The sequence below is a fragment of the Pteropus medius genome, unplaced genomic scaffold (assembly GCF_902729225.1).
Source record: "Pteropus medius unplaced genomic scaffold, Ma_sr-lr_union100, whole genome shotgun sequence".
NCBI lineage: Eukaryota > Metazoa > Chordata > Mammalia > Chiroptera > Pteropodidae > Pteropus > Pteropus medius.
Genome location: NW_024354867.1, coordinates 143,817 through 158,956, shown reverse-complemented (window position 1 = coordinate 158,956; position 15,140 = coordinate 143,817). Strand labels below are relative to the sequence as shown.

The 15,140-nt window shown below is 31.9% G+C and overlaps 1 protein-coding gene across 1 annotated transcript in view; it reads left to right on the top strand.

Annotated features, from left to right (window-relative positions):
* CFAP47 (cilia and flagella associated protein 47) overlaps positions 1 to 15,140 on the top strand; it is a gene marked incomplete at its 3' end in the record, with an annotated part of 348,750 nt that overhangs the window by 194,871 nt on the left and 138,739 nt on the right. Inside the window, exons 34-36 of the mRNA XM_039855224.1 lie at positions 1,986 to 2,136; positions 3,750 to 3,838; positions 10,916 to 10,996. Of these exons, the coding sequence (XP_039711158.1) occupies positions 1,986 to 2,136; positions 3,750 to 3,838; positions 10,916 to 10,996 (321 nt within the window). The remainder of the gene's footprint in view (positions 1 to 1,985; positions 2,137 to 3,749; positions 3,839 to 10,915; positions 10,997 to 15,140) is intronic.

Sequence of the window (15,140 nt, the reverse complement as noted above, 5' to 3'; positions counted from 1 at the left end):
ACCAAAACAAAAGGGGCCAGATGACTGGATCATGCATGGTAGGACACTGTTGCTGACAGTCAGTTTCATGCTGAAACTAAGTGGTTTTACAACCTGTAACTCTACCCTGAATGGTGCTAGGTAGTAAACCTCAGACATCATCAGAATCTAGAGGGCAATTAGAAACAATCTGGTTGATAGCCTCTCAGGGGAGATAGGTAGGCAAGTGAGAAGTGTTCTCAGAGAGTGTTTCATGAACCTCCATGCTCTTATGTTACGGGAGGGTCACAGGGCTTCCTGCCAAGACTTACATTTACAGCAGTTAAGCCTTGTGTATGTGGCCTATGTATTGTCATTCAAGTTTGCCAAGATGCCATTCAGCAGTCATTCCCCTACAAACTGGGAAGTGAAATCTCCCCCAAGGCATAGACTCTTTAGATTTTTACTGTGTTTTAGAACAAGAAGTTGAAGATTAATAGATATGGACATGTTTTCTTTATTCCTTCTTTTACTTATATCTGGCAAGTAAAAGTCATCCTACTTATGAACCATTAGTTTGATTTGAGATTTGAATTTTATTTTCAACCACAGCTTTAAATATTTTTTTTGAATTCTTAGTCTTTCTCATTTTTTCTCCATGTGACTAAAATCCAGTGATATAACTAAGAATTTGCCCAAACGGTAGTACAGAATGTCCTGTGAAATTTACACAAAAATACACATGTGATTTTCTATGGCTAGCTATTAGAAAATCCAATATTTGGTAGATTATACATACATTTTGAAGTTAACTTTAGATTTTACAGACTGTATCAAGATTTTTTTAAATTAATTTATTTTCCAATTACAGTTGACATAAAAGTTGTTAGTTTCAGATATACAACACAGTGATTAGACATTTATATACCTTACAAAGTGATCACCCCAGTAAGACTAGTACCCATTTGACATCATACATAGTTATTTCAGTATTATTGACTCTATTACTTATGCTGTACCTTACATCTCCATGACTACTTTTATACTGACAGTTTATACTTTTTAATCTCTTTTACCTTTTTCATCCATCACCCAAATCCCTCCCATCTGGTGACCATCAATTTGTTCTCTATATCTATGAGTTTATTTCTGTTTTGTTTGTTTATTTTGTTTTTTAGATTCCATACATTAGCGAGAGCATATGGCATTTGTCTTTCTTTCTTTGACTTATTTCGTTTAGCATAATACCCTTTAGGTTTATCCATGTTGTCTCAAATGGAAAGAATTTACTCTTTTTATGGCTCATATTCCAATATATACATGTACCAACTCTTCTTTATCCATTTGTCTATCGATAGACACTTAGATTGATTCCATATCTTGGCTATTATAAATAATGCTGCAATGAACATAGTGCATATGTCTTTTCAAATTAGTATTTTGGAATTTTTTGGCTAAATATCCAGAAGTGGAATTTCTGGGTCAAATGGTAGTTCTATTTTTAATTTTTTGAGGAACCTCCATACTGTTTTCCATAGTGGATGCATCAATTTATAATCCCACCAACAGTGCACAAGGGTTCCCTTTTCTGCACATCTTTGTCAACACTTGTTTATTTGTTGATTTATTAATGATAGCCATTCTGACAGTGTGGAGTGATATCTTGTAGTTTTAATATACATTTTCCTGATGCTTAGTGATATTGAGCATTTTTTCATAGGTCTGTTGATAAGGGGTTTATAGCAAAATATGTAAGGAACTCAATAATTTAACACCAAGAAAACAAACAATCTGATTAAAAAATAGGCAGAGGACTTAAATAAACATTTTTCCAAAGAAGACATGCAGATGGATCAAAATATTTTAACTGATAACAATAACTAGATTATGGGTTTTCTGAGATCTGCAAGAGTCTTTAATTTTATTGTAGAAGTGGGCATATTGCACTGGGCACATAGTCTACACTAAATAAGTGCCTGTCAGTTGTCTTTTTTCAATAAAATATTTTTTTTTCTTTTATCAAATAGAAACGAAATCAATATCACTCTGAAATTCACCAGTCACTTCCTCCATCCTGCCGAAGCTTCACTGCTATTAATTTCAAAACCTAAGAATGCAACAGGAGGCACTACAATGATTTTTGCTCTTAAGGGTAAAGTCCACAAGTTTAAAGCCATTGTAAGTAAATTTTACCTATTTTGTATGTCTTTGCTTCTCTTCTCAGGCCATGGAGTTTGGCTTCTGTGTCTCTGATATTCTTACTATGATATTTTTTTCTGTGGAAATAAGTCTTCAGTTTTATAATAGAATTTGAAAGGACTTGTACTGGTTGTTAATTTAAAGTCAGAATTTTAGGATTACTGTACATTTGTGCTTTTTTGAAGGAGTCAGTCACTATACACATAGCAACCTACATACCCTTCTGCCATGGAGACTTGTGATTTAAGTTAAAACAGTCCCTGGGCCTGTGTCTGTTTTTGTTTGAATTAAAGATTGGTGAAGAGAAAATATTTCTTTTCTCTGATGGGAACATTCCTTAATTTATCTTGAGTGTCCTGTAAATCGAATCCATTGTAAAAATAATACTAAGACTGGCATTTATTGAGAGGTGATGATGTTTTTGAATTTTTACTGTATATATCACAAAGGATGAGGGAGAAAGGTTTTTTTTTAAATTTCTATAAAATGGTTGTGACATTGCTATGATGACTTTTTGTAGTCATTATTTTGTCTAAATATTATTTCCTGCCGTGGGTATATACCGAAGAAGTAAATTTGTTATGTTGCCTGATATCCATATGGATTATAGAGAATTTTAGGTGTACAGTGACATGAGTAGGAAGTAAAGAGAATGACTGGTAATGGCCAGCTATGGGAGAGAGCGTTAAGATGCTCACATGGACAGACTGGCTTATCAGATGATGACACCTGGAACAGGAAGCAGGCATTTGATTGTCGCTGAGATGTGTGTTGTATGTGATCTTCTGATTTCCTCTTGAATAATGAACTCGTACACTTCCCAGCACTCTCACACAAATTGTCTCAAACAAAAACATTGCTTGGCCACATGTATCTAAGGGACACGGAAGGTTTTAACCTGTCATTAATATGGCTGTGGGGTAGAAAAGCTGACATTTGAAACTCATACAATCTCTGTTTACTTCCCCATCTGGCTGCTTGTGGTCTTAGTCACTAGGAGGTAGATTGGGTAATAATGGAGAAATAAAAGAAGATAAGAACACGATCATTCTAAATGTAGAATTCTTAGAATCTTTTCCTCTATGGAAGTTTTTTGGGTAATTGAATTTTAAATTTTATATCTGTGCTTTTATTATAGTACAAATATGTCAGTGTAGCCACAGCATTATAAACACAGGTATGCCACACTCACACACATACAAACATATTCATGCACTTACACATCTGTGCACAGACACATACTTGCCTCTTTCTTATGTCATATGTGTTAGGTATGTATGTGTGTGTGTATGTGTGTTTGTAATTTGCAAATGAGAAATCATACTCAGTTATTAACAAAATTATTTTAAGGAAATCAGTTCAGTTGTTAGCACAGTGCTCTGGATCAGTGATAAGGTAATGTCTACTTTTATTCTTTCCCACTCAGATTTTAGCAGTACAATATTTATGAGAAAATGGGAATTATATAAATTAATATTGTAATGTTTAAATGGGCAGGTTTTTAGATACTTTAAGTTTATATTTTATAATTCAGGTTGTTCTTTTTTGTTCTTACCATTTAGTATGTTTTATTTATTTATTTTTTACCTTAGGAAATTATAAAATGCAAATCTCCATGTTATAAATGGAAACAAGTCACTGTGAAGGTTAAAAATACCTTTCACACTGCTGGAGATTTCAGGTAAGTTACTGTTTTAGTGTAAATTCACTGCAGTTAGCCATATCCAACCTTAAGGGAAATATGTAATTTTCTTCAACATGAACTATTTCAAGGAGAAATTTCATTTATTTACATGGCTATAAATTTATAAGCATTATCAGATAAAATAGAACAAATAATAAAGGTAAATGAATTTTCCTTGAAATGCTATTTGATCTCTATAAGGCTAAGACTGATTATATCAAATTTGTTAATTTATCTCTAAGCTTTCTGTTGAGATTTACTGTTTTTTCAATTAAAAAATATATATAATTAATAGACTTTACTTCTAATTTTATTCTATCTGTTAATTTCCAAAAGTGAAATACTGATTCCAGCAGAAAATTTATTTTTACTTAAGACATCATGATTTATTAAAATTGCACATTAAGTGTACGTTTGTGCATCTTGAGATTTAATAACAACAATAGCAACAACATAGATTTGAGATGAAAACAGAATAAAATACTTAATTATTTAAGGTTACAGTAGAAAAATATCTTTCTATAAATTTACATATCGAGGGAGAAGATGGACAATGATACCTTATATACTGCTTAAATTATGAACTCTCTTTCCATCAGCTTTAGAAATCAGACTTTCACAATAATACTTGTATTGAGACATTAAGTTGGATGTATGCTTATTAATATTTGATAATATCCAGTTTTTTAAATCACTGTATGTCTAGGCTTTGGTAGTTTCTGATTAATAATATCGTTTATTGTTGATAGAACAAACATTCTCTTGTTACAACTGTTATTGGTGAATTTATGGTTCCTAAGTTCAGTGAGGGAGAATTTTATTTACTGTAATTTTATTAAAGTATTGTATTGGAGTGTAAGGAAGAAAAAAATGTTAAAATTTGTGACATTAATCCAATATTAAAAATTGCCCTTAAATGAACCAAATCACTGACTGCAGTTTTTCAGAGGAAATCAGGATCAAACAAATTTAGCTTTGCATTCTAGTGGTAGAACTGAAAGAAAATCTCGAAGTTCTAAACATTAGTAGAATATTATAGATGTATGTTCCTCAAAAAATCATAGTATGTTATTGTTACTTTAGGGTTTATCTTAGATTAAGTTAAAATTGGTATTTCTTGCACTGGGTGCATGGTTTGGTAGAGGATAAAGATTGTTAAATAGGGTAATTTGACTCCTTCCTTCTTTGTATGAATGTGGCCCTTGATTTTAGGCAATAGGCATATAAACTAAAATTTTAAAATCAATTGCAAAATTTGTAAAATCAATATTTTATAATAGGCATATATTACTTAAAAATTTTAAAATAATGAAGTAGATAAGAAAGTAAATTTAATGCCAATTAATTCATATAGAGACTATTTTTGTTATAAATAAACAGTATAAAAATAAGTGACCTAGTTCTTAATATTATACTTAAAAATGATTGGAATTTAGTTATTATTAATAATCTCAAATTAAATGTAAAATAAAATAAAAATTTCCATATATTGCTCCAAAATTATATGCAGTGACCAGATTTGAACATTTTTTATGAAAATTTAACATTACTTTCAACAAAAAAGGCAACCCAGTATAGATTTAACAGAAACACGATGATCTCCCATGCCTCTGTCTACCAGATCATTGGTTTTCAAATTCTTCTTTTTTAAATAGTTATTGCTCCTTAATGCTTTTTTACTTGTTGTAAGTTTTGGTGTGCTAGTATTTTGCGTTTATAATTGTAGGATTTAATCATGGAATTCCCTTTTCTTCTGATGTTTTTATCTGTTTTTTTTGTATCATTAATACTAGCCTCAGAGAATGATTTAGGAAATGATCCTTTTTTTTGGAAGAGTTTATGAAAGATTGGTATTCCTTTAACATTTGGAAGTACTCACAATTTAAGCCGTCTGGGTCTGAACTTTGCGGAAAGTTTATTTCATTACTAATTCTATCTCTGCTTGTTATGGACCTAATCAGATTTCCTATTTCTTCTTGAATCAGTATTGATAGTTTGCGCCATTTTAGGAATTTGTGCACTTCCTCTAAATTACCTAATTTTTGGCACAGAAGTTTTCATAGTATTCTCTTATAATGCCTTTTTCCCCCCAGAAAGTCAGTAGTGACAGCCCTGCTTCCATCTCTTCTTTTAGTAATTTGATTTTTCTCTCTATTCTTGATCAGTCTAAGTAAAAGTTTGTCAATGTTGTTGATCTGTTCAAAGAACCTTCTTCTGGTTTCCTTGATATTCTCTATTTTTCTTTATCTTAAAAAAATCTTTATTAAGGTACAATTGATATACAAAAATGTATTTTTGCACATGATTAATATATACAATTTGATGAGTTTGGACATATGCCTACAACCATGGTACTATCACAGCAATCAAGGTAATAAACATATCCATCACTTCCAAAAGTTTTCTTATAGTCCTTTTTTTTTTTTTTGTGGTAAGAATGCCTAACATGAGATTTACCCTCTTAACAAATGTTTAGGTGAACAATGCTGTGTTTTTAACTATAGGTATTATGTTGTATAGCACATCCTATTCATATTGCATAACTGAAATTTTATACGACTCCCATTTCATCCTCCTCTGAGCCACTAGTGACTACCATTCTATTCACTGCTTTATGAATTTGACTGTTTTAGATTCCTCTTATAAATGAAATGGAATCATGCAGTATTTGCCCTTCTGGGACTGGCTTATTTCTCTTAGTATAATGTCTTCAAGTTTCATATATGTTGTCACATATTGCAGGACTTTTTCTTTTTTGAGGATGAATAATCTACTGTAATACACACACACATGCATACACATACACATGGACATTTGGGTAGTTGGAATGTTCCCATATCTTGGCTGTTGTGAATACTGCTGCAGTGAACATGAGAGTGAAGCTATCTCTTTGAGATTCTGATTTCATTTCCTTTGGATAAATACCCAGAAGTGGGATTGCTGTATCTTATGGCAGTTCTCTTTTTAATTTTTTTGAGGAACCTCCATACTGTTTTCTATAATGACTATACCAATTTACTTTCCCACCAACAGCATGCCAGTGTTCCCTTTTCTCCATATACTCACCAAAATTGTTCTTTTAGTTTGTTTTTTTTTGTTTGATAATAGCTATCTTAACAGGTGTGAGGTGACATCTAATTACAGTTTTGATTTGTATTTCCCTGACGATTAATGATGTTGAGCATCTCTTCATATACCTGTTGGCCATCTGCATGTTTTTTGAGTGAAAATATCTATTCAGATCTTCTGCCCAATTTTTAATCAGATATATATATTGCTACTGAGTTCTGTGAGTTCTTTACATATTTTGTATATCAGTCTTTTATCAGATATATGATTATAAATATTTTCTCCTATTCTGTAGGTTGCCTTTTCATTTTGTCGATAATTTCCTTTGCCGTGTAGATACATTTTAGTTTGATATAGTCCTACTTGTTTGTTTATGCTTTTGTTGCTTTTGCTTTTGGTGTTAGGTTAAAAAAATCATTGCCAAGAGGTATGTCAAGGAGCACACTGCTTATGTTTTCTTCTAGGAGTTTTATGGTTTCAGGTCTTATGTTCAAGTCTTTAAGCATTTTGAGTTAATTTTTGTGTATTGTGTAAGATAGTGGTAGAGTTTTATTCTTTTGTATGTGGCTATCCAGTTTTCCCAATGCCATTTATTGAAGAGAGAGCTTTTCCAATTGTATAGTCTTGGCTCTTTTGTCATAAATTAATTGACCATCTATACGTGGGTTTATTTCTGGTCTCTCTTTTCTATTCCATTGATCTATGTGTCTGTTTTATGCCAGTACCATACTATTTTAATTACTATAGCTTTAGAATACAGTTTAAAATCAGGGAACGTGATGGCTCCAGTTTTGTTTACTCATCATATTTTTCATATTGTTCACCTTTTTCTTTTTGTTTCTTCTCTCCTTCTAGTAATTTCATTACACATATATTGGTGCATTTAATGGTGTACTATGTATGTGTGAAGTTGTTGATTTTTCTTTATTCTTTTCTGTGTTCTTCACATTACATAATCTGTATCAGTCTTCAAGTTTGAAAATTCTTTTTTCCTGCCAGATCAAATCCACTGTTGAACTAATCTAGTGATTTTTTTTTTCCATTTTTGTCATTGTGGTTTCCAAGTCCTAAATTTCCATTTGGTTCTTTTATTAATTTCAATCTCTTTTTTGATATTTTGTATTTGATGCTTTTCTGTTTTTAGAATTAATCATTTTACTTGACCTATTTTCAAGTGCACTGGTTCTTTTATCACCTCAAACCTGCTGTTGAGTCCTTCTAGTGTATTTTTATTTCAGGTATTGTACTTTTTAAGTGCAGAATTTATAATTGGTTCTTTCGCATAATTTATCTTTATTGTTTTTCTTTGTTTGGTGAGACATTATTCTCTCTCATGGGTAGAGTTAAAGATCTTTGACATATTCAGGGGACTCTAACAAGCTACTCCAACCCTGCATATGGGCATCTTGTTCACCAGATCTTCCTTTTATGTTCCGTCAGGCTCTTATTTGATCCAACTGATGTAGCAGCCTCAGGTACAGTTCATACTGGTTTAAAAAAACAAAAAACAAAAAACAAAAAACATCCTGGGGATATGTGTTTTCCTTTAAGTCTGGTCAAATAAAGGCAACACCTTGCAAATTGAGTTTTTTCAGGGAGCTGTAAGACTGGTAAAACAGTAATCATGCTCAGAGATGGGGCGTTTTTGAAGAGCTCCAGTCTCAGTCTATCTCCTCATGTGGCTGCAAACCTTCAGGTTTTTACAGCTACCTTGGTTGAAAGGCTGCTAGTTTTCAAGGCTACTGCAGAGCTATGGAGAAGAGGATGGGAGTTGAAACAGAAAAGTTATAACGCCACAAATTCTACTGTTTTTACCAATATTTGGCAGTTTTTCTTGAACAAACACTAACCAGATTGTTGCAGGCCTTTTGTTAATTAACTAGAGTTCAGAAAAAGTTAATTTTGACAATTTCTTTCCCGTGTTGTTGTAGCTTTTATAGAGGGGTGAATATATGGTGGGTCTAACTCTGCCATTCCCTGACTTTCTTTTCTTGGTGGCTTGGTTTTATTATTTAAAATATGGGATTTTTTTTGTTTTAATTAAACTCTTGCTTGTCAAAGTGTGATCCTTGAATGAGCAAAATCAGCATCACCTGGGAGCTCATTACAAAAACAGAATTTCAGGCCCACTCTAATCCAGTTAAGACAGAATCTACATTTAACAGCATCTCCAGAGTATTTGCTTATACATTAATGTTAGACCAGGACTAGTCTAAGTCAGAATTGCTCAAAGTTTAATCCATAGACAAGCTATTTAAAAAACATCTGGGGAGCTTGTTTTAAGTGGAGGTTCCTAGAACCCATGCCAGACTAAGTCAGAATTCACACAAATAAAGCTTGGGAATCTGCATTTTGAACAAGTGTTCCAGATGATGATAATGCACATTGAAGTATGAGAACAACTAATTTAGAAACTGCAGTAATCACATAGGATTTCTGTCCATTTTAATGGCAGCTTGTATTTCATTTTTACAATGTATCTATTTTAAGGAAAGCATGTTTACTGTAATTAAGCAAGGACTTTTCAAACAGAAGCATATGGAATACTATTTTATCTCAAAATGGTACACGTATAGTATATGAAAAATTTAATATTTATTATATTGGTTTAGTCTTTTTATTTGTACATCAAATTGTATCATCCTATGATTATTTTTTAGCCAGAACAAATTATCACCAAAATAAAATGCCCCATTGATTCACCTTGGATTTGTAGAAATATAAAGAAACATTATAAATGTTTTCTGCCTCATAATCTTATGAGATTTAAATGAGATTTTCAGGTCTGACTTTAAATTTAAATTGCTCTCGGGAGAGGAGTAAGAACTGCATTTGCTCAACTGTAACTTTAAAATGATATAAGCAAATTTAGTAGTCTGATACATGTTTTGCATGGTTCATAGTTTACATTTTATTGCAGTTAATTTTGTCTGTTTAAAAATGTTTAGTGTTAAATATTGATGTAAAACCTTACAACCCTTATATGAAAAGCATCAGAAATAAATGAAGTTCAACAAAAAGAACAGAAATTGATGTTAGCATTCATTATGTTAACATTAGGACATATGAATGTATTGGATTTTAGTTTGTGTATACAGTTGTATGTGTGTTTGTGAATATGTGTGTTTTAAGACTAAAAGATTTGAATAATTTTATTATTGTCTGTTCTTCATTATAAAGCTACTATTGTGAGATCTTAATAACTATTACATAATAAAAAAAGATTTCTTTTAACAAATCAAGTTTGGATAAATCGGTTTTTAACAATATGTACAATTATACAGTTTCTGTTCAACTCTGCAGGTAGAATTAGGCATTCATGACATGACTCTCCATGACATCTTTCGGCTACTGCTAGAATATTATTTCCACACTCTCCTCCAACTACTGTGTGAAGAACCTAAGGCAGAGAGGAGAAGATATTTGTGTTTGTATTTTTCAGCACCTAGTCATACGCCTAACACGTAATGGAGTCTCTAAAACCGTTTCTTGTATGAGCATTATCATATAAGATGGGGTGAATTTCTGTTTGATTCCAGAAGATGGAGTAGTTATTAATAGTACTGATCAAATAGGTACCCACATCTTATGTCCACTCCTGAAAGAAACCTTTCTCTTTTTGCAAATAGAATTAGAAATTATTAAATATGTACAGCTCTGACAATGCACTGAGACCAATGGATGATTTCTTCTTTGTTTCAGGAATATAATTTGAGTAATCATTTATGTTCTAAATTTTCTTCCTGTGAGAATTCAGTGTTACCTTTCTATATAAAAGAATATTATTTTTTTACATATTTCCATTTCATATTTTTTTCCTTCTTTCGAACATGTGCATTTTGAGATGCCGAGTGAGAATTTGTGGACTTTTTGAACTGTAATTTATTCTGATTCTATTTATTATATTTTATGAAGTATGGAAAAAATTTTAAAAGACGTATATTTGTGGTCATCTGAATTTTGTTGCGATAGGATCCAAAATAATCCATTTTTCATTTATTTTAGAGTCATTTTGGTGGAATCCTCAACATTTATCTCTTTGACATCCCAATTAATTGCATCTGGACAGTACACTAGCCAAAAGGGGTAAATGTCTATAAAATTTATGCTTATAATTATCTGAGGAAAAGTTCTGACAAATTCAAGTAAATATTTTATATAATACATAATAGTTTTCATTTATTTGAAATATTTATATATAATTTATATTATTCACATTTATTTTCTTATGTGGTACTAGATTTATGTGCATGAAAATTGAATAAATATGCACGTGATTAAATACAGTGGATTCTCATTAATCGTGATAGTTATGATCTTTAAAATTGCTGCAAACATTCAATCAATGAATCTACATAATCACATAGGTTATAATCGTAAATTCTCAAAAGAACTTGTCCTAATACATTCTACTTTCTTGACTTTACACAAAGAAAATGAGGCTCAGAAGTGTTAAATGACTTGTCTGAGACTGTGCCACTAACAGGTGCCAGAGAAGGGTTTCAAACCTCTCCCCCTGGCCTCAGAAGTGAAACAAAAAGTCCCAGTGTCACCTTGTTTGACCTCAGCTAGAAACTTGCATGTCTAGTGACTGGAACTTTTTGCCACTCTGTGCATATCCACAAACAACCGTTGAGCATTGATTTTGGGGTTATAAATCAATTTTAGCAAAGGTGAATTTGCAAATAATGGAATTCATGGATAATGATTATCGACTGTATTCAAGCATATTCCACCTAGGTTATGAGTTCTGTATTTAGTTTAGAAAGAAACTGACTTCTGAATAGAAAAGCAGAATTTTTAAGTTAATTTGCTGTATATTTCTCTCTGTTTTAAACTACAATTGACCCTTAAATAACTGGATTTGAACTGTGTGAGTCTACTTACATGTAGACTTTTTCAAGAAATATTAGAAATGTATTTTCTCTTCCTTATGATTTTCTTAATAACATTTTATTTTCTCTAGCTTACGTTATTGTAAGAATATCGTATATAATACATATAATATACAAAGTGTGTTAATCAATTGTTTATGTTATTGGTAAGGCTTCTGGTTAGTAGGCTATTAGCAGTTTAGTTTTTAGGGAGTCACAGGTTACACGTGGATTTTCGACTGCACAGGAGTCAGCACCCTTAACCCCATATTGTTCAAGGGTCAACTGTGTAGAATAACTATTTAAAGTGAAGTCAAATAAAAATAATTACCAAGGTTAAAATCAGGCAGAAAGAAAATAATACAGGCATCTATTAATGAAATGCATGTGCCTTTGTCTCTGTGTAATGCTTGATAGCATCATTGTCATCTTTTTAGATGCAAAAACATCCTAGGAGGCAAGGATTTGGCCATTTTGATACCACGGGAATTCCCAGTGTTCATCATAAATCATTAAAGTGATTGTGCAGATCTTACTTAGATTAAAATGAATATAGGTTATTTTCCAAAAGTGAATTGTATTTAAGCCAAAAATTTTAGATTATTTAGAATTATATTTATTATAAATTGTTTGATTTCTTCATTGATTTTTCTCTGAGAAAAATTGTTAAAGCATAAATCATTTTTGTTTTACTGTATTTATTTCATTGAATGCCGATTTCATGCTTAACTAAGGTTTTCAAAGTCTTTCACATTTTGCTTTTGTGAACAAAATATGAATTAATACAGTAAGCTCTAAGACAACATTATAGATACCATAAGAATAGAATAATATAGGCATTTTATGTTAATTTCTTTATAATATGAAATGCTAATATTGCTTAAAAAACTTCAGTAAATATTTCTCCTAGATTTTAATATTTTCAATCCCTTTCTTCTTGATTAAGAAGCTGCTTTGTGATCATAGATTTTGCCTGAATGACCTTAAAATAATTTCTTCACATTAACTGCAAATAATTTATAGTATCACTTACTAGAGTTAAATCTCAAAGTAGTGTGATCAGTATCTGTGAGCACAAGTCACTGAAAGATCAGTTTAATGAACAGCAAAATTGAGTCTTCTTTCACAATTTAGTATGCAATATAGGAATTCTCTACCCCAAATTTTAACATGATTTTCCATCATATAATATTTTGGAATGGTTTTAATTAGACCCAAAGTTCTAAAATTATTGAAGCCATAGACTCTCAAGCTACAGGTAAAGACATCTTTTTATGTCATGCTTCTTAAATCAAAAACAAAGTGGAATTAATAATTATGAAAACATTTAAAATTTAATTTTGGAAGGAAAGGAAGTTTTAGAAATACTCATCCAAAATAATCGCCAACTCAGGATGAAGTACAAATTAAGAAATGTATCTACCATGGTCTCAAACATTATTGATCATTCTTTCTCATATAGTGTCTTCCATTTGTATTTACAATACTGTACTTTCTTAGTTCTTCTCTCAAGTCTTCCTTTGAGAAAAGAAACATAAAGATGCAGTGATATTGAATGTTGTGTCTTGGAGAACATGATCCAACACAAAGTAGTCAGGCTTCTGCTGATTAACTCTCAAAGAATAACTCAGAACCATTAGTTTAAAGGTTTGAGTACTTACTCCTATGCATCTACCTTGGTGAAGACTGTCTCCCACTTCAAAGGCAAGGGTGAGACTTATACAAGCCTTTCTCAAGGAGAAGGGCTTGTCCTCGGTTTGTCATTTTGGCATTGGCATGGGCTGAATGCTGAGACCCAAGTCCATATGTTGAGTTGAGATAGAATAGTCTCAAGTGTACCAAAAAGGCTTTTTTTTTTTTTTTTGACAATTCTGAAGAGTGTTATTAGAAGCAGTTACTGTGGCTGCTTCTTCTGGGGTTCTAACTGCTTGCTGTATAAATCCGCCAGGCTCCAGTTCATTAGGAGAGAAGTCTTTATTCACTTTCTCAAGGATCATCCAAAATATCCAGAACTCCAACAAACAAAACCACTTTATAGGTAGCAAAAAGAAGGAAGTACAAGGATAAGGGTGGGCCCTTTTTCTGTTAGGGAAGCATCCCAGAAATACCGCACAGCACTTTTGCTTGTAGCCCATCAGCCAAATCTTAATCAGGTGACCAAAAGTAGCTGGAAGGAAGACTAAGAAACCACCCTTCTCCACATACATATCAAAATAAAAGGAGAGTTTTGTCAGTGAGAAAGAAAGGGCCAGTGATTAATGATTGGATAGACAGCCAATAATTTCTACCATGAGGGGACACAAGGGAGACTCATTTTATCTCCAGATAGTACAGTCATCTAATATTTCATCAGTCTGGCTTCATTGGCATAATGAGGCCTTTTGATCTTTAAAATCTTAATAAAATAACATATAGTAATATTAAATATCCTGTTTTTATTTTTTTTAACTCTTGCTAACATTCGTCTCACATAGATTTCCAGACACAAATTTAAAAACATGCAATTTAAAATATGAGCAGAATGCAAGTCTGGTATACTGCCTCTATGACTAACTTTCATATATCATATACAATCTAATAAGCATAACATTTTCTGAATAAAACCCTAATCTGTTCTATAGGTTTAATCAGGAAGGTAGCATAATAGAACAAGACATAAGCTATCAGTATTTTTTTTAGAACCTTTTACAGATATCTCTATTTTCCTCTTTTTACACACACGGTAATATTACACTTAATCAGTGATGTTGAGGTTAACGTGTGGCCAATGGCATGTGAGAAGTGCCAAATGTTTTCTCCAAGTTGTAGCGTTAAGATCCCATGAGCAATTATCCTGGTTCCCTTTCCCTGCCACAACTATTAGAGAAGCACATATAAAAATGGAACTTCCTTCACCAGGGACTTCTGAGTGCATCCTTTCCACCTAGGATAGACATGTAGTGAGAGCAAGAAATAAATGATTGAGATAATCCACTGAGATAGAAGGTTGTTAAGTACAGCATGACCTGGCTTATACTAATACTCCTCCTCAGACTCACTTCAGTTAAAATCTCTCCAAATAATAAATTTTGTCTTCTGAAATGAGCAGTAGAATACAGAAATTATCTTTCAGGTGGCACAAAAAAGATTGTCATTTTTTTAAAAATTTATTAATAGGAGGCTATCTATAAACTGTTCTTTTAAAGCAACAAATACTTATAAAACAACACATTTGAAACCAGGTAGTTGATAAAACTTTATATTTATCACATATTTTACTATGGGAACATGACCCAAAAACATAAGCAAGAGCAATTAAGAAGGTTTTATTCTAATGATGTTCAAAAGATTATCAGAAAGGATTGGGACAGGAGACT